This window comes from Corylus avellana, chromosome 3 (assembly GCF_965113065.1).
Source record: "Corylus avellana chromosome 3, dhCorAvel1.hap1.2, whole genome shotgun sequence".
In the NCBI taxonomy this organism is placed as follows: Eukaryota; Viridiplantae; Streptophyta; class Magnoliopsida; order Fagales; family Betulaceae; genus Corylus; species Corylus avellana.
In genome coordinates, this window is record NC_142492.1 from 602,963 (window position 1) to 621,628 (window position 18,666).

Below are 18,666 nucleotides of genomic sequence, written 5' to 3' on the forward strand. Positions count from 1 at the left end.
GGAGAAAGAAAAATAATAAAATTAAATTTAAACCGTTAAAAAAATTACAATAATTGTTTTTAGGGCATGCACCTAATTATTAAGCCAAATCGAACTAAAGATAACCAAATTCATTGAGCAATATTATTAATCATGATGCCCTGAATCATGCATGGAGGTGAAAATTATTGGATCAAATATTTAATATATATGCATGCCTCAAAAATTAAATAATAGTTGATCAGGATCGGAATATATAGTAATATTTGGTCCAAATGCCGTCAGTGAGTTGACCAGGAGTCTCCAAATGCAGCCCAACCACTTGATGCATGCCCAACTTTAATTTGTCTCCTCAATTATTAATTTGTTTAGTTTACAATAAGATGCATATCGATCGTTCATTGTATTATATATATATATATATATATATATATAACAGCCGGTGCAAAATTCTGTCAATCTTGTCATGCCAACGTACGTGTATATTGCAAACGGCATGCTTCAATTCCCTCTTTTTTATTATAAACATTTTCCTCGATCTAAATTAAATTTTATATGTCTTGTCTTGTGTTGAAATGGCATATGTCGACTACAAGCATGTAATTATGTTAATTCTATTAAAATACATGTAAAGATTATATATTTTAATAGACTGAATTTAAAGAATTTTTTACGACCGAATTTTTTTGAGATTTCAAATGAGGGTGATGGAGAATATGCCGCATTCAAATTCTCTTAGCTAGAATAGATACATCAGTAAATTGATAGTCGTTTTGAAAGAAGATTGGGAAAATCAGCATTAATGGAAAATGGTGTTATTTTCGTAAGGAAAATTATTAGGGCTTTAAAAAAAATAAAAAAATATTCAGTCTAAATTACTTTCAAAATCGTTTAAAATGGGTCCATTACCTATTTGCAAATAGCGGATAATAACCGCAATAATCTCGCGGATGCGTATAGTAAAAATATGATGCAGATATCTAAAAGTGATATCCGCATTAATGCGGTTGCAGTTATTGCAAATAACTGCATCTACAAGTACACTCCTAGTCAGTCGTCCCCCCAAACTTTTTTAAAACTCCACTATTACCTTCATATTTCACTTTTTGTCCCTTCAAATTACTATTTAGTCCCCTCAAAGTTTTTTTTTGCTTATTATAATAGGGATAAGGCTGCACTTCTTGTGCAGTGTGAAAAACAGTTGTTTTTTTGCTTATAATATTTAAATAAGACGTGCAATGTGAAAATACTCTGAAAATTTGTAACTTAAAGGCTTCTTCTGCCTTCTTGTTTATTTTATTTTTCTACCAACAATAATAAAATGGTTAGTTAAGAGGGAAACACTTATTTTTCATACCTTAAAAGTTTTATAATAATAAAATTAAAAAAATTAAAAAATAATAATAATAATAATAAAAAACCTTTATATTTTATCTTTTTGTTATGAACTAAATTTATTTCAGAGGCAAATTTAGCACAAAATTGGGGGCTTAAAAATTTAAACATTCATCTAAAATTATATCACTTTTTTATGAGGTAGATCCTTAAAAATTAGTTTTTTTTTTTTTTCTTTTTTTGGTCCCCCCTCATTCAAACTTCTAGTTCCGTCCCTGCCCCTAGTCTCCCTAAATTAACCGACCACTTCTTTCTTTTTTTTCTTGGCAGACTCTGATCTTATGATCAATACAATCAAAATATATACAACCCAAACTTGAAACACCAACACAAATTGCCACCCCACCGGAGGTCATGCCCCTATGGATCCTACCATCCTAAATTGGTGGCATGTGTCTCTCTCATCTAATAGTTCTGCAAGAGACAAGAGGTCCTCTAGTAAATATAGCAACCTCACCATGGTCGCTTGCTACCTTTTGGATAGTTCATGCTGCTTTCCTTCCTGTCTTTTTTTTTTTTTTTCCATTTTTTTTTTAATGAAAAAACAATTGTTTATAGTGGCATACTCTCTAAAGAGTAAGTTAATTTTAGTTTGACGCGATGATGTAAGGCCAGCTAAGAGACTGGCCATGGAGTTTTCTCCTCCATTATTTTTGTACAAATACATGCATGAGGTGCACATGCATGCCAGCTTCATATATTGCAGATATATGTGACCTTCTCAGCTATGACCAACCCTTCAATATTGCCGGCAAAACTCTTCAATATATTAATTGCTCTATAATAAATATACCTCCAGTGTTATCATTTCAGCTCACTGAGCTCCATATATCCCTGGTTTTCATAGATAAGGGAAATTAATGGCTCTTCTGAGAAGACAGTATGCTTACTCAAAGATCGACAATGAAGACCTAGAAGAGAAAAGGCATCGGCTGGCACAGTTGTTGATCCAGAAAGTGCTTTTGCAGGCGGACTCACGAAAGAGTCCATCAGTTTTGAGAATTAGGATATGTAGGTTGAAGGTTAAGATTGGGAGGAGATTAAAGAAGCTGAGGAAGAGCATGTTTGCGGCAAGAGTTGTTGGTACTCACAAACGAGTGATCAGTATTGTGAAAACATGGAAGCGCCTGTTTCACCGTGGAGAGACCGTTGTTAGCCTGCCTTCTGTGTTCACTTGATGAAGGTTTTCTTTTTTTTAAGTTTTTCTTCTTGGTTTGTCATGAATGATCTGGTGTTACTGTTTCATCATGCAATATTGGCATGGTTTAACTGCTTTTGTATAATCTTGCTTGAAGCTTGAGCTGAATTCTAAGACCCTTTCATATAGTTTGATCATTCTTCCCTTCTCCCCCACCCCCCCCCCCCACACACACAAACAAATTAACAAAGGGTTAATTTAATCCTCCACATGCACTGTCTCTCAAGTATGGTTCAAGTTGCCCGTCAATAAATGAGCTCTAACACTTAGTATGTTAAATGAACCGGTTCTTACAATGTGTTTGGAAACATTTTGCTTGTTCCCCTTTTCTCCCTTTCCTTCGGATTAAGAGTGGGAGATACTCCCTTTTGTAATCATTTTCCCTTTCCCTTTTGATTATAAAGGGTTAAATACCTTTCAGCCCCCTTTAGTTTAATTAACGACTTTATTTTTTACTCTCTAGGTTTCAATTCGTATCACAAATGGTGTCTGGGTAATGGAAAAAAAGGGAGATGGTACCTTTATCTAAATTTTGTCCAAAATTTGATGAAAAGCCACATTAGCACCATTAAAAAATCGACTTGTGTCTATATATTAATTAAAAATATTAAAAAATTAAAAAATAAATAAATAAATAAACAAACAAACAAATAAACAAACTAGTGTAAAAGGGGTGGCTCGAGCCACCCCTTTGGCCCTTTAGGGTGGCCAAACCACACCCAAGGGCCAACCCTAATTTTTTTTTTTTTTAATTGGCCCCAAACCGCCCCCAAGGGCCAAACCTTTTTTCCCCAAATTTTTTTTTAAAAAAAAAAAAAAAAAAATTATAATATGTTTATTTTGTATTTTTAATTAATATATGAACACATGTCGATTTTTTAATGATGTTGATGTGGTTTTTCATCAAATTTTGGATAGAATTTAAACGGATGTACCATCTCCGTTTTTTTCCATTACCAAGGTACCATTTGTTATACTAATTGAAACTTAGGGGGCGCACAAAAAATAAAATTGTAAAACCACAAGAGCTGAAAGTATTTAACCCTAGAAAAAAAAATGCCAAGAATTGCTGTAATTAATTATTAAGGCATGACTTTTTATTCATTACACACAAAAAACAAAAAAACAAAAAAAATGATATTTCCTTCGTAAATGTGAAATTCTCTAAGCCTGCAACGAATAAATGCAAAAGAACCACGCTTTTTCTCCTTCCACATGCCCCACCCCCATCAACTGCATATAAATAAACATGCATGGCTGCAGCCTGCAGGCACAGATTACCACAGAATTTCAGCTTCACTCTCTTCCTCGATCGTTTCATATATATTGGTGCTCTAGGCATGACAGAAGTTAAGTTCAAAAACATCTCCATCACTTCAACCCTCAATGTTCGTGAATTCAGTAGCTTTGATGAGCTAACAAAGAAGATTAAGCAATTGTTTTACTTCTTCCGTCATCCGGATTCTAGCAAAAGACACCCTACCGATGAACAGTTGGAAGATTTCTCCCTTGATATTGTTTGCGTTTTTAATGGAATAAGGTATTATATTGATGGGAAACGCTTAGTTCCTTTTCCTCATGAATCTGATGCTAAAGATGTTCAATGGAGGTAACACAACAAACCCTTTTTTTCTTTTCTTTTTTCGTATGGAATATAATTAATTACCCCTTGTTCTGTTTTCACTCGTTTTCTTCCTCTTAATTTTTCAGCGAATTCAAAATTCACCCGGTGGACTTGGAGATAAAGGCGAATGATGAAAAGGAGAATAAAAGGAATAAATCCATCATGTGAATTACACTCGGCCGACTACTTAGGGTTTGTTAGGGTTTGTTTGTACGAAGTAAATGATGTTAAAATATTAATTAAATGATTAAAATTTATATTAAAATTTACTATACGACTCAGCTGGCACATAAAAGAGAGATGGATTTTCACAAAACATAAAAAATAAAAAATCTAAGACCAAAGTCTTTCTTCTTTTTTCATCCCCCTTTCTCCATGGGAAAAAGAAATTACGAGACCCAAATACGTTGGACAAGATTTGTATGGGCCGGCCAAAATCCTGTCCCTCGTCCAATAGTAGCTCAATCCAACCCAAGACCGTTGGCCCACCACGCTTCTGGTGCGCCACTCTGATTATTGCAATCTATTAAGAAAAGTACGCTCATTAGAGCAACAATGTGTAAATTCCAGGCCTCCAGTGGAGAATCAACCGAATTAGAAACCCCAACACGCGGTTATTTGTTTTGTAAAATAGTTACTTGCCTTTCGGTTTCCCTATAGGCCAGGCTATAAGGGAGTACAATGAGATAAATGCTTCGTGGAAATTTAATCAATTTTAGAAAATTAAGAAGCTTCTTGTTCTTGTGAATTTCATTATCATAAGCACCATCCCAAGTCCTGTCTTCAAATTTGGTAGCAGCCCCACATCAAAAGCTAGCTCTTATGCAGAAAGCTACAACTTTGTCCAATTAAGTGAAATAGAATTCGGTGCAATCTCACTGACTAATGCACGTAGTAGTGTCCGTCAATCCGTAATTTTTTATTTATTTATTTTTTTTAACTATGGTTGATAGACACTGTCACATCAGTTCAATAAAATAAAAATGTAACATATAACATTACTATTTCAAAGAATCCCATCTGCAAGCCTTATATTCCAAAGAAATCCCTTACTCTGGCTCATATTCCTTTCATGATCACTTGGGTGTTAGTAATATAAGCGAAACTTTGTAGAAATCATAACGAAGCCTTAGTCACTATTATCATCGTCATATATTAGAATATTAATTAAATACTTAAATTTATTCATTTTTATTAATTTAAACTTTTAAGACGAGTAAGTAGTTAAATTATTAGTGATAGTGAATTCCATGTAAAAGGTAGATATATGAGAAGTCTCTTAATGTGATGTCAAATCCTTTGTTCTTTTATAAATAAATCTCAACAACCCCCATGCCTAAATAATGCCTGTAGGCGGGTTCATATCCATTTCATCATCAAAAAGAGGTATTGAAAGGAATGGCCAGCCCTAGCTTTACTTAAAATGAACACAAAGTGACATTCCCAGAAGCTTCCCGGCTATGAACAATGCATATCATGAGCAGCTCCTTTTCTCTACCCTCTCCTAACCCATCATCACTATATATATAAGCATGAACACTAGCTCGGAGAGATCAAGCAAGTGAAGAGAATCTCATTATTTCTTTATATATATAGTCATCTTGAAGTGCTGTTTTAGGCATGGCAGAAACTGTGTTTGCCATGCAAATAAATCTACGCATTTATATTCGTGCACTGAAAGACTTTCACGAGTTGAAACGGAAGATTGTGGGATTGTATTACTTCTTCAAGCAAGTGGATTATTCCAACGAGGAGAACCCGGCCCAGCAATGATGAAGAAGTGCTGGAGCGTTCTTCCCCATGAATTTGCTCTCTCTAGCGTTTGTTATGGAAAAAATTAATCATTTTCAGTTCAATATTATATATATATGTGTATGTATTGTGTCCTTTTAAGAAAGCTAGGTTTGTCATTTTAAGGATGTGAAAGAAGATTAATATAACTAGCTACTACCTCTTTCTTTGCATTAATTTGAATTTACAAGTAGTTTTTTTATGGCAAAAAGCTCAGTTTCCCATTCAAAAAAAAAAAAAAAAAAAAAACTCTAGTTTCTTGGAGAGCCTTAAGAAATTAAAGCAAAGTGAGGGATTTTAATTTGGTCCCATTCGGCTGTAGAAAGATGTTACTCATCCATCTATATATAACTCATCTCTTTAGTAAATTCATCATTAAATTTACAAATTCAATAGTAAATTTGTCCATCTTTTATGTAAAAATTGACAAAAGAAGATCGAAACAAAACATTTCTCTTTGTAGAATAAGTATAAGTAAGCAGTAAAGAGTGAAGTTACAATTGCATTAGGAATTATATAATAAAACTCCATTCCATGTAGAGGCCAGGCCACATCAGTACTTGTAACCCTTGACAAACAAACTCTCAGAAGCCAAACCACCATCACCCCCGCCGGTATACTTTCCTAGAGTGGCCTCCGAGTTAGCCTTGCACCTCACCAAGAACGTCTCCTGAGCTTTCCCTACATTCTCCTTCTTTCCAGCCCATGTCTTGAGCGTGCTTTGTTGCAAAGCTCGCCCAAACGAGAAGGAAAGAGTCCATGGCTTCAGCACCTCCAACCTATTCATTGCGTTAAGATTACGCGTTGCCTCCTCCTCGCTTTGCCCGCCAGATAAAAACACAATCCCTGGCACTGCCGCCGGGACAGTCCGGTGGAGTGCAGTGACTGTGTACTCAGCAATCACCTTAGGCGCTACCTGTGCAACAATGCATTTAGGAAAAGCTATATATATATATATATATATATATATGAGGAAAATGATCATTTTCATTTTAAATCCCCTTCATTTCCTCCTGTTAGTACATTTAGAAAGGGTAAATTTGTCTAAATTTTTTTGAGGTTTAAACTTTTGGACAAAATTACCCTTCTAAATGCACTAACAGAAGGAAATTGAGAGAATTTGAAATGAAAATTACCATTTTCTTATATATGAAAATAAAAATGAACTGGAGAATATCCAATCCAGTTAATTATAATTGAAGAGTATTTTTGTCCTTTTATGCATAAAAATATCGTCCATTATAACTAATTGAACCGGAGAGGAGAGGAACGAGTGCATTGATTACCTTCGGGCTATCAGAGCCAGGGGTAACCATGTTGGGCTTTAGGAGTGTGCCTTCAAGGAGAACATGGTGATCATTGAGAGCCTTGAAGACTGCTGCAAGCACGATCTCAGTAACAGCAGCGCATTTCTGGATGTCATGAGACCCATCAGTTAAAATCTCAGGCTCAACAATTGGCACCAGCCCATTCTCCTGGCAAATGATGGCGTAGCGAGCCAAGCCTTGGGCGTTTTGTTGGATTGACAGCTCGGAGGGCTCGTGAGGGCCAATCTTGAGAACGGAACGCCACTTTGCAAAGCGTGCGCCGGCCTTGTAGTACTGCTGGCACCGCGCTCCGAGCGAGTCGAAGCCTTGGGTGGTGGTTTCGCCGTTGGTGCCGGCCAACTCGACGGTGCCCTTGTCGACCTTGATGCCTGGAATGACGTTGTTTTCTAGAAGGACCTCGACAAAAGGTTTTCCGTCCGAGGTATTTTGGTAGAGGGTCTCCTCGAAGAGGATGACACCGGAGAGATGGGTGAGGGCGTTAGGAGAGGTGAAGAGGAGCTCCCGCAGGGCTTGGCGATTGGACTCGATGTTCTCCACGTTAATACTGGCTAGACGCTTTCCAATGGTGCCGGTGCTCTCGTCAGCTGCCAAAATGCCCTTCCCAGGGGTCGCAATGTACCTGGCATTCTTCACAAGCTCCTCTGCAGAAACAAAACCACCATTGTTTTCCGTTTCATCATCAAGAAATCAACAAACATTACGCAGAAATGTTGTGTAAAAGAGAGAGAGAGAGTACCTGCATACTTTCCTTCAAAGGCCGACATGGTTGAAGGTACGAGACGGTATATTGAGTTGGATAAAGAGGGCGAAAGTGCAAAAACTAGTTTACACGAGCACCAACCTATATAGATCAGCTTCCATCGAATATACCCGGGGAATCCCAACCAAGCCATGCATCGCCACGTGTCCAAAATTAGCCCACCGAGGGGCTTATCATCCTCGGATAAAGCAATGAGTGATCACTCTCTTGCCCCAGTGGCAACTCATCCACTGCTAATAAGATCCATACTCACCTCACGTGAACTCGAAATTGTGTGGAAAAGCGCTCCCCCGTCATCCACTTTGTTCTTTCCACTACTTGAAAGAGGTGGTTTCGATTAATCTTTTTTTTCTATTTCTTTTTTAGTAACCCGTCTCAATCTGCTTCCAAAATCAAGAAACATTAGAGACGCATCTTTTGATTAATTAATAATTTAATATTATTATTAGAATAAAAACACCAACGTTTAGAGTAGTGTAGTGTAAAAAAAAGATGACGGAACAAAGAATGTTTGTAATATAAAATTATGTCCGGGTTCATAAATACAAATATCATGTGGAGGCCTTGCCATCCGAGACGCATTTTATGCTGTGATTAAAAATTATAGAAACAAATGGCTTTGCAACCAACCACCCCCCTAGCGTGCAAAGAGTTTCTATAAAAGGAAAAATAAAATAAAATAAAATGTAAAAAGGATGATAAATTTCTAAGTTCAACCGAGTCAAAATTGTTTCAAAAGTTCTCAATTGCCAGATGCGGACAATAGCAATTAAGCAAATTCAGCTGTCTCTCCAAATTCCCTGCTCGTGATCAACTGAAAATGAGGATTTGGACTAATGGAACTACTCTGAAGAGGCCACCATTAGCTGGTCGTCGTCATCCGTTCCGAAATATCGGTCTCCAAACTCACCCATGCCAGGTATGACACGGAAATCTTTATTTAGACCAAGTTCAATCTCAGAAGTCACAATCTTTATCCTTGGGAAGCTTTTGCAGACCATGTGTACACCCTGAGGTGCCTGGTGAGAGATTAACAATGCAGCATTACTAGGAGCGACTCTAAGCATAGTCATGCGAAAGAAAATGGTTTGAAGGTAATAGGCATTACAACAACCAGAAGCACTTCTGGACAAAGTTAACTTACTGATATGAGATTAAGAAATATAATGTTGGACTCAGGCACACCCTTCCTTATAAGTAGAGAGATAGCTTGAACAGCCGAATTCCCTGAAGAAGAAAAAAAAAAAAAAAAAAAAAATTATAAGCTCTTATAACTGTTCTTATCCTCGGTAACAATCAAACCTTGCTTTATTTAAGTGTTCATTTAGGTTTACGATTTTAAACCTGCAATTTGAAAAATGTAATTAAGCATTTGATAAAATCGTAATTTAACCCATAAAATTGTGGGTTTTTATAAACGCACGCACTTGCTTGCATTTGAAAACACAAATTTTTCTATGTTTTTAAATCGCAATTTTTTTTTATTTTTTTTTAAAAAAAATGTACTCTCAAACAATACATTTTTTACAATTTGGTTTAAAATTGGCATTTTCGAGATGCAAAATTGCAATCCCAAACGCACTCTAAAGCAAGCTCATACATATTCTTTGTGATGTATGTGACTAAAATGGGATGGAGATGGAAAATAATGATGTCCCACGAGCATGAAACTATACATAGTCCCTTCTAAAAGAACCAATAGCTACTCAAAAAGGATAGTGGTTTTTATCTGAGAACAACGAACCTGTCCCTAGGATAGGATCCAACAGTAACACATGCCTTTCTGAGATGTCTGTTGGCAACTTTTCATAGATTAGCTGCCCAGTAAATGAAACATACAAAAAAAAAAGGTCAGAACCAAGGAAATGAACACATGCACACACAAACACAGATAGAGAAGCACAAACCTGCTGGCCGTTATCACCTTCTCTATGAATAAGAATCTTCCCAATCTTGATACCTTTACAACATGCTCGCAAAGCATTCTCCATACTCTCACCACTGGCATCAGTTAGGAAAATGCTTAACATCCAACAATGACAATGGAAAGGGGGTTCAAAATTTGAAAGGATGCCAAGTACACCATGTGTAGAGGACAAAATGGTTTTGAGAAAAAAATAATTCTGAAGCCAAATGATCCAGCTATCATTGTATGAAATTTTGAGATTTTGATACTTCTACTTCCAGAGCATCAAAAAGATCATCAAATTATATTCTTGAATTAAAGATGTCAAATAAAAAATTAACTTTTAGAAGAAAAAAATCGCTAATATATGTGCGCTTTGAGTATTTGGACTACCTCCTGATGACAGAGACACCGCATAACCTCTTACAGAAATCCACACCAGTATACACGGACCCTGTATTTACAGAAGGGACAATGTTGTAAAAGCAACACATAATAAAGAAACAAAACATAAAACTGACTTCTCATTAAAATCACATTAGCTGCATTGTCATTTCTCAGCATCACGAAGAAAAAAGATATAGCTTGCGAGTTACCACTTCATTTAACTTTGAATTTCTGTAATATATTCACCCATATGTACAAGAATGGGGAATAATTTTCAATATCTGGCATGTAAGACCTCAAGTTTCTTTTAATAGCTTAAAAAAAGTGGGAATTACTTGATTGACGTCTCTCAATAATACAAGCTGTACCAAGAAAAATATTAATGGAGATATCATGGAAAATATGAAATCTGAAATTTCCCTATAAGATGCTTCAAAGCATATAACTAATATTGATCGTCTGAGTTGTACAGTAACTAAAATATACAAGAATAAACAATTTTCATGTAACCAGAGGACCAACAAGCGCATCGTCCACGTCATAATTAACTACTGAAAAAGAAAAGCACTTCCACGTCGCACTAAAGCATATAATATTCACATGATAACACATCCAAAAACTTTCTTCAGCTGATAGTTTTCAGGTGAATGTAATCAACAACAATTGAGTTCCCATATAAACCAATATCAATATTTCAAAAACCCATAAAAGTACATTAACACCAGCTTACCAGTTGGAGTGATCACTTGCATTTCGGTAAATGGAAGGTGTCCAAGTCCATGTTCAACAACCTGGTCAAGATGCAGGAATCTTGATGAAAAATAAAACTAATTAAAGAATCTAAGTAAAGAAACCATCAAATGACCCATTGGCTGAAAGGAACACAAACCCACCAAACGGATTAAACGATCAGCATAGAAAATAAAGTCATGCTTCGTTGTTTGAGAATCACGTATAAGGGTATGCATACCCCGTATCTGCATGAGACCAAGAATAATTATTAGACTCAAAGAACCATGCTCTATTAACCCTCATAGACACATAAACTTTGAAGCTCCAGTAAAATTACATCACTAGAACATCATTAAAAGAGTAATGCTAAAAGTAGGACTTTTGTCCCCCTTTTATCCTTCCAAAGATGATGTGCTTTTAAATCACCATTGGATCAAAATCCAATAGTGATTATCCCAAATCCAATGCTGATTTTAAAAGACACATCACTTTTGAGGGGATAAAAAGGCGACAAAAGTCTTACTTCTAGCATTACACTCTATTTAAAAAGGTTAATAAGTAGGAAGCAAGGGATACCTGAAAAGTTGAATGAATGACATATAAATTAGGGTATATTTTACAGAGATCATGCTGACCAAGCTTCGTACGAATATGTTGTACAATCAAATCAATGGCTACATGATTATCTCCCCCACGGGGAATAATGATATCAGCGTACTTCTTTGTAGGAAGGATAAAGTCATCAAAAGCAGGTTTCACAAATTTGGAGTACTGCATCAAAACAAGTGTATCAAAATAATGCAAATAGGAATGCAACATACACACTCAGAAATAAGATAGAATATATAAAGTCCTTCATCCAACTTCATATAAATGGTGATCAAATGTAAGAGAACTTAGCGCCCATATACAAACAAACGAAAACATATACATAGATATTATATAACAAAACAAAGTAGCAAACCCAATAGAACCCTCCCTAGAAAACAAAAACAAAAAATCTTTCTTCTTTCTTTCTTTTTTTTTTTTTTTGATAAGTCTCTCCCCTGAAATATATAAAGGCATGAAGTACAAAAATATACATAAAATAGTATAATCTAGTAAATTCAAGAGCTTAAACCCAACACCAATCTTTTTCTGTTTTATGATAAGTGATTTATTAAAAAGGAGAGACATCCAAGAACACAGGTATAGGAGAATCCTTAGAGATATACTAAAAAACCCAACACCTATCTCTAATAATCCACTTCTAAGTTTATATATATATATATATATATATATATATATATATAAAATAAATAAATAAATAAGTAAACGAAATATCATTAGAGGCCCAAACTAAGTACAGAGGGAGTATACAAGAGAAATATCTAACTAGAAAGAGAAAACAAGTTAAGAAAATCATGAAAACTAAGCAAATTAAAATCTAAGGCAGTTGTCCAAGGATAAAGAGTTTTGAAGAAGAAATAATTTAGTTCCACCGCTGTCCTCTCGTGATTTTCAAATCATTTATTTCCTTCCAAAGACACCACAAAAGGCAGGCCGGAACCAACTTCCACACAGCTACACAATGAGGACTATCTCCCAACCCTCTCCAACAAGCGAGAGTCTACTATTCTTCTAGGCATAATCAAAGCTAACCTAAGACAACTGGTATGACCAAAAAAACACCGCCGAACCCCTACTAATATTTTTCCATACTCACCTAATACAACCCATGAACCTCATTAGAACACCACGCACCCATGAGCTAGAGCTCACTACAATTCTCCATAAGGACTCTCATGCACAAAGTGCCAAAGCCACTTACCTAAAAAGAGCACGGTTGAACAAAAACAAGTTTCAGACCCCCACCCACTAATAACTATGTCTTTCCATTTCACTAATAACTTAGTTAGACTCTTGCCTCCAACAAGGTTAACCCTCTCCATTTCACTAATAAATATGTCTTTCCTCCATTTGTCTTCATCACTCTGTCTCTTCCTCCAAACCATCAAGAAAACTTAACTCCTCCAAGAGATTCTTTTTTTGGGCTCTCCACATTGTCAATCGCTTCCTAGTTCCAGAATTTTAGGTCAGTTTTCAAGGCCTTAAGTTTGTGAGCCAAAACAGAGCTTGGGGAGCCTTGGAAATGAAAGGAAGACTGCCACTATATATATATATATATATTCATTGCGTTGCTAACACAAAGCCTTATGGTTCGTTCACTAGTGCAGCAAGCTTAAAACCAATAACAGATTAAGAAATTATGGTTAAGATATTTATGCTAGCGCAATTGATAAATTGAAAAGTTACCAACCTGATCAAGTACTGCACCAATATCCCTGCCCTTCTCAGCAGTGTCACGCCTTATCCTTCTTGCTAGACGAACATCAGCATCTGCACTGAAAATTTTACAATGTGAAGTAACAGTCCAACTTAGTAACACAATGAAATCACATCAAATACATTCTTAACTACATATATCAAGAAAAAAAAAATCATTCTTTTAGTAGAAATATCAACAGTTGGTGTCAACAATACACAAGAAAAGAGCATCTGAAGGAACCAAAGCAACAGTGCCATATGACAATTGTAGCACGTACACAGCAGGTAAATTCTGGTGACATCTAAATTCTTATATCTCCAAGACCATGACGGTTGAATTATATAAATGTACCTTATGTTGTTTAGAAGAATTAATACATTTCATTCACAAGAAGTGCAAGTCCCAAGCAACTAAACACTTTGTCAGGTACACTTATGAGTTCAAATGCATTAGTTCAGGTAACAAATTGTAAGTTATAGGACTCAAAACACATGCTGAACTTACAGTATTGGAAGTCTACCTAAGCCTCATTTTCTCATATAAAGAGCAAATATAGGATAAGAAAAAAATATAAAAAGTCAGGTGCAAGGCGCCAGGTTCTTAAGATGCAACTGGCTTCATCGTAACAAAAATCGGAACTACAGATCCGAAATATTCCTCATAGAAAACTTCTAATGGCCAATATATTAAAATACGTTTTTTTTTTTATAACGAGGAACCCTTCCAAGGCAAGGGCAATTCATGTACCCACCCCTGTTGGGTAAATTTCGGACCCGTGTAAAGAACTTTAAATGCAAATTATTAAAAAAATAATGATAATAATAGTAATGCTACACTGTATTTTACAAAATACAAGTTCTAGTAAATCTGATAAGCTTGAGATATGTAGTATAACATCTAAATTCTAAAAACGGAAAATAAAAATAGAGGACCTGTATCGACAAATATCTTCATATTCATCAAATCTCTGACTCGTGGATCGTGGAAAACGAGTATGCCTTCCAAAAGTATAACATCTGAAGGGTTTACCTGCCGATGGCAATATAACAAGTATCTTTATTTGCAGTGTCAAATATATTAATGTCATTGAACTCTTGTAAAGAAAAGAACCAAAACCCAAAATTCCAATGCAGGTAGTTGTCACTCCCAAGATCTCTGCAGTAGCTCTTTCTACAAGGAAAAAAACAAAAGAGTGGGGGAGGGGGTGGGGGAGGGGGAAGGTAGAATGATATATATTGTAGCACACAGTTATGAAAACTGTACCCTTCTTGCTGGAAACACATTGTGTTTGTAACTCTTGAAATCGTAGTTTGGAATATCTACTGCTTGCCCATGCCTCAACTTTTCCATAACACATAACAGTTTTTCGGTGTCAAAAGCATCTGACCAAAAAGGTAATTTAGCATTAAGAAGAATCAATTCAACAAGCACAAATTGAACCAAACAGCAAGCACAAGAAAAGAATAATAAACACCATGCTTATGTTTATCAAGGCTACAAACTGAATAAATTGAATGTGCCTTACTAACCTTTTCTTTTTAGGTAAGTGGTGCCTTACTACCTTACTAATGAACTATTTATATGATTTTTACAGACAGTGATAAATCCTATAACCAATGGATGTACAGGAATTGACATTACTAGTAAGTGGTAGCCCTTTGATAAATCTATAACACTAGAAGCTACTCGTAACCTACTTGAACCATTTCCAAAAACGCAATTCTTTACTGGGAAGATATATGATAAACTTGGTTAATAACTAAGTAGAAGCAAAGGGTTAAAGAAAGCTTATTCCAGTGAATAACTGGGGAAATTCTATAAATGTCATTGTTTTAATGATATTCTTCAGACTTTAGTTCCAGAATTGCCCTTACCAGGATGGTCAAAATTGTAGTCATGTACTAGGCTAAGTTCCTCCTCAGCCAAAGTATGATAAAAGGAATCCTGCAGTAAGAAAACCTAGCATGAATCTATTTTTCACTATCAAACACAAAAGAAAGAAGAAAGAAAAAGGACCAAACCATCCAGAAACTGCAAAATAGATTATTAAAGGAATTATTAGAAGATCCCAACTAAATTTAAAGGAGCAGAAACAGCACAAGACACTTGCATACACTTGATTTTTATTTTTATTTTTTCTCAATATTTTACTATTTTAAGTCAAAAAAGACAGTTAACATTAGAATAAACTTCTCTATTCAATCTCCTAAAAGCATTTGAATTTAACAAAAAAAAAAAAAACAGAATTTACCTGGTTAACTAGTACAACACGTTGATCATGAAGCTGCTGGATAATCAAATCACAAACTGTTGTCTTACCAGATGCCGCTCCCCCACCAACCCCTGCCACAAAATACATTTGAAAATAAATGTTTTGGATGAAGATGAAGAACAAATGAAAATATGCTAGTTCCTTATAGTGATACATAATAGTTTAATAAAACAGTGGGCATACCAACACCATAGGTCAATTGTTGAAAGTAAAAGTAATGCTGTAGAATCAAAAACTTGTACACACTCGGAACTCACTAACTCTTTAACTGGGCTCTGCTATAATAGATTTAGAATGAACAGATATAAGTCACAACATTCAAGATTCAGAAATACACGCATAAAACGGTAATTGCATTTCTAGCTGTAACTACTGGCTACAATCACTCAAGTTTCTTTTTCATGCAAGTTTCTGGTTCAAGACAGGTAAGAGGATTGCCCATGGTAAAACCATCAATCTTCACCTGTGTATGTTGGATACTTCCAAATGCATATCAAACCAGAAATACCAATCAGTGTTCCTTTCTATCTTCTTCATTTTACGGGCACCCTTTTCACTTCAAGTATGATAGGGTTGCACTACCTTCTGCTGCTTTTCAAAATAATAAAATAAATTTGCACATACTTCCACACCAACACTTACCAATGACAAAAGGCTGTTTATGCAAATCTTCAGTCGCAGAAGTTGTTGGTAGTTCCATCTCTTTAATTCCCTGCTCCAGAGAATCCATGTGAAATCCAGAAAAATGAACCCCTGAGGAGGCCTCTATTAAATCCGCAACTGAGTTAGAACCCATGGGCAGAGACCTGCACATGAAATTTTAAGAACAAAGCACAAAGGAGATCATAAGTGGAGAAAACATCAATATGAAATTTCAGACTATATACAAATTTAAACTGTTCTGCTATCCTCTGAAAGACTGAAAGTAAAACTTCTGTAAATTTCACATGCAAGTAGGTACTTGATGCAGTTAACTTATGCAGAATGACCCATTTTAACTCTTTTAGATTGTAGATACAAAGCAAGCAAACCAATCACAAGGTAAAAGGTCAAGGGTACAAGTCACTCAATGCTATGTTCAGGAGAAAATTGGGTTGGGTGAGTGTGATCATTCTCTAAAAGTACTTGGATGTCAGAAAATTAATGGCATGCTTAGGACCGAGGTACAGAATTTGACAAAGAGATGTAAGCAAACAAAAAAGAAGTCTAAACAGGCAACCAAAGCTTAGTGAGCTCAGGTTTGGTTTTGGTCAAGCCACCCAACGACAGCCTAATCTTGATCTTTTAGTACAAGCCCACTTACCGTCCACTTTCCCTTCTCCATACACCCAAAAAGCTGCCCACCTAGTTTATGAGCAGGACCAGGAGTATTCCGAGCTCCTGGATGACATTTGCAAAATTTGTCCTCAGATACAGATTGTGCAAGCTTTATATAAGAAACTAAAGGCCATATGTAATCACCTGCGTGGGCTAACTTGGTTGTTATATCTTATCCAAACTTCTCCCCAGCTATAAAGATGCCAAGGCTTTTTCCGATCTTTATTTATAGAATTAAAGGAGTCATTCCTACTCTTTATTCTATCTATCTTTCACTAGTTCAAGCAAACAACAACAACAACAAAGCGTTTTGAAATTCGCTTATCATGTTTCAATTAAACTACCCGCTTATCACCGTCTCAAATAAGACCCTTCATTCCGTGTACCGCAAGGACCAATTTCCCAAGTAAGTCAATGTCAACTCAGAATCATCGCTATACATCCCTAATTGCATTGAACACGGCACGATCACCGCCAAGTCAGCAGCATCACGACACCTTAAAGCAACTCAAGAAACCTCAACTACGACTTGTTTCATCATTGTCCATTTACGCTCCCATTGCAACACATCCACACATACATATATATATATATAGTACATATAAAAACATCAATACACACACAAAATTCTCAAATTTCAAAATCAAATCCCAACTGATCTCCATCAAAACCATCAACAACCTCTAAAACATACAATCAAACCACATTCCTGGCAATATCATATTTTAGATCCAATCAAAACCACATAACAACCAGAAATCACACAGCTTACTTCCCCAAAAATCACAGAATCAAAAATCAAAATCCCCGATTTACTCAAATCAACCAATGCAATAAAATATCATCAAACATATATTACCGAAACACAAAAAACAAAAATAAAAACAATTAAAATGCAGATTATCAACTATACCTGAAGACGAATAGGAAGAGCAAATTCTAGAGAGAGAGAGAGAGAGAGATATTTGGAGGCAATTTCTTTTTGGGCGCGTTGTAAAAGAAACTTACAATTACGTAGGTCTCAGAAAGAGACATTGGGTCGAGGGTATTTATAGTGGATCCTGGGGAGGTGATGGGAACGTTGCACCAAGTTCGTGTTCGGAATTATATTTATGGGCCTGAAGTTTGGATGAAATTACGCTGCGAGCCACTCCCGCTGAGCGAGAGATCTGTCCTGTCCGTATGGTGAAGCAGTAAAAAAGGCCACCAATCATGTATATATTTCGGTGGGGACCTGTAGGGGTGGAGTGATTGTGATTTTGATTATTTAAGATTGAGCTTCCAACTTGGCAATGAATCGGAAGTGGGGTCTACCTCTTTTAACTTTTCTTTTTCTTTTTCTTTTCTTAATGAGATGGTGGGGGACAGGGGGTAAGGATTAAATGGAGATTTTGGAATATTCTTCCAGATTTTATAAAAACTAGGAAAAACAAATCAAATTTAATCTTTAGATTTTTTTTTTAATTTTGGCAATTTTTTTTCTTAAAAATTATATTATTAAATTTTTCTTTGATTTCAAATAAGTTCTTCACTTAACTCAATTTCTATTAATTAATGCTATATCATATCAAACAAATCATTTAATATAATGTCGCTCTCGTTTGACATATAATGCTACCATGATAGGTGTCATGTGATGTAGTTACTTTAAAATTACAAATGTACCTTA

At 35.7% G+C, this 18,666-nt stretch overlaps 3 protein-coding genes across 5 annotated transcripts; 1 reads left to right on the plus strand and 2 right to left on the minus strand.

Annotated features, from left to right (window-relative positions):
• The first annotated feature begins 2,234 nt into the window (after positions 1-2,234).
• LOC132174615 (uncharacterized) lies at positions 2,235-2,552 on the plus strand. The gene has a single exon (XM_059586247.2). It carries the CDS (start codon positions 2,235-2,237, stop codon positions 2,550-2,552), a length of 318 nt encoding a protein of 105 aa, XP_059442230.2.
• Positions 2,553-6,329: 3,777 nt separating this feature from the next.
• Positions 6,330-8,372, minus strand: LOC132174707 (fructose-bisphosphate aldolase, cytoplasmic isozyme 1). Its single transcript, XM_059586351.2, has 3 exons — positions 8,052-8,372; positions 7,274-7,956; positions 6,330-6,903 (listed from the first exon to the last, which is right to left on the minus strand). The coding sequence occupies exons 1-3, from the start codon at positions 8,206-8,208 to the stop codon at positions 6,541-6,543; spliced, it is 1,203 nt and encodes a 400-aa protein (XP_059442334.2). The 5' UTR covers positions 8,209-8,372; the 3' UTR covers positions 6,330-6,540.
• Positions 8,373-8,568: 196 nt separating this feature from the next.
• On the minus strand, positions 8,569-18,016 carry UKL4 (uridine kinase-like 4). 3 transcript variants are annotated; one of them, XM_059585295.2, is made up of 15 exons: positions 17,911-18,016; positions 16,323-16,486; positions 15,660-15,751; positions 15,283-15,352; positions 14,672-14,790; positions 14,341-14,437; positions 13,400-13,479; positions 11,677-11,871; positions 11,262-11,345; positions 11,099-11,159; positions 10,375-10,435; positions 9,983-10,076; positions 9,820-9,892; positions 9,220-9,302; positions 8,569-9,094 (listed from the first exon to the last, which is right to left on the minus strand). In XM_059585295.2, the coding sequence occupies exons 2-15, from the start codon at positions 16,474-16,476 to the stop codon at positions 8,918-8,920; spliced, it is 1,440 nt and encodes a 479-aa protein (XP_059441278.1). In that variant the 5' UTR covers positions 16,477-16,486; positions 17,911-18,016; the 3' UTR covers positions 8,569-8,917. The 3 variants fall into 3 exon arrangements, with proteins under 3 accessions (XP_059441278.1, XP_088370327.1, XP_059441279.2); XM_088514201.1 differs by having other exon boundaries at positions 9,820-10,076; XM_059585296.2 differs by lacking the exons at positions 15,660-15,751; positions 16,323-16,486; positions 17,911-18,016 and having other exon boundaries at positions 13,400-13,484; positions 14,341-14,578.
• Between the last annotated feature and the right edge of the window lie 650 nt (positions 18,017-18,666).

Bases quoted from the DNA above. Each gene is read 5' to 3' on its own strand.
- LOC132174615 (XM_059586247.2), top strand. From the start codon at position 2,235: ATGGCTCTTCTGAGAAGACAGTATGCTTACTCAAAGATCGACAATGAA.
- LOC132174707 (XM_059586351.2), bottom strand. From the start codon at position 8,208: ATGGCTTGGTTGGGATTCCCCGGGTATATTCGATGGAAGCTGATCTAT. The intron at 7,957-8,051 runs GTACTCTCTCTC...TTGTTTCTGCAG, and splicing joins CTTTGAAGGAAAGTATGCAG to AGGAGCTTGTGAAGAATGCC. The intron at 6,904-7,273 runs GTAATCAATGCA...ATTGTTGCACAG, and splicing joins CTGGCTCTGATAGCCCGAAG to GTAGCGCCTAAGGTGATTGC.
- UKL4 (XM_088514201.1), bottom strand. From the start codon at position 16,476: ATGGGTTCTAACTCAGTTGCGGATTTAATAGAGGCCTCCTCAGGGGTT. The intron at 15,752-16,322 runs GTAAGTGTTGGT...ATTTTGTGGCAG, and splicing joins TAAACAGCCTTTTGTCATTG to GGGTTGGTGGGGGAGCGGCA. The intron at 14,438-14,671 runs GTACAGTTTTCA...TGCCATCGGCAG, and splicing joins ATGTGTTTCCAGCAAGAAGG to GTAAACCCTTCAGATGTTAT.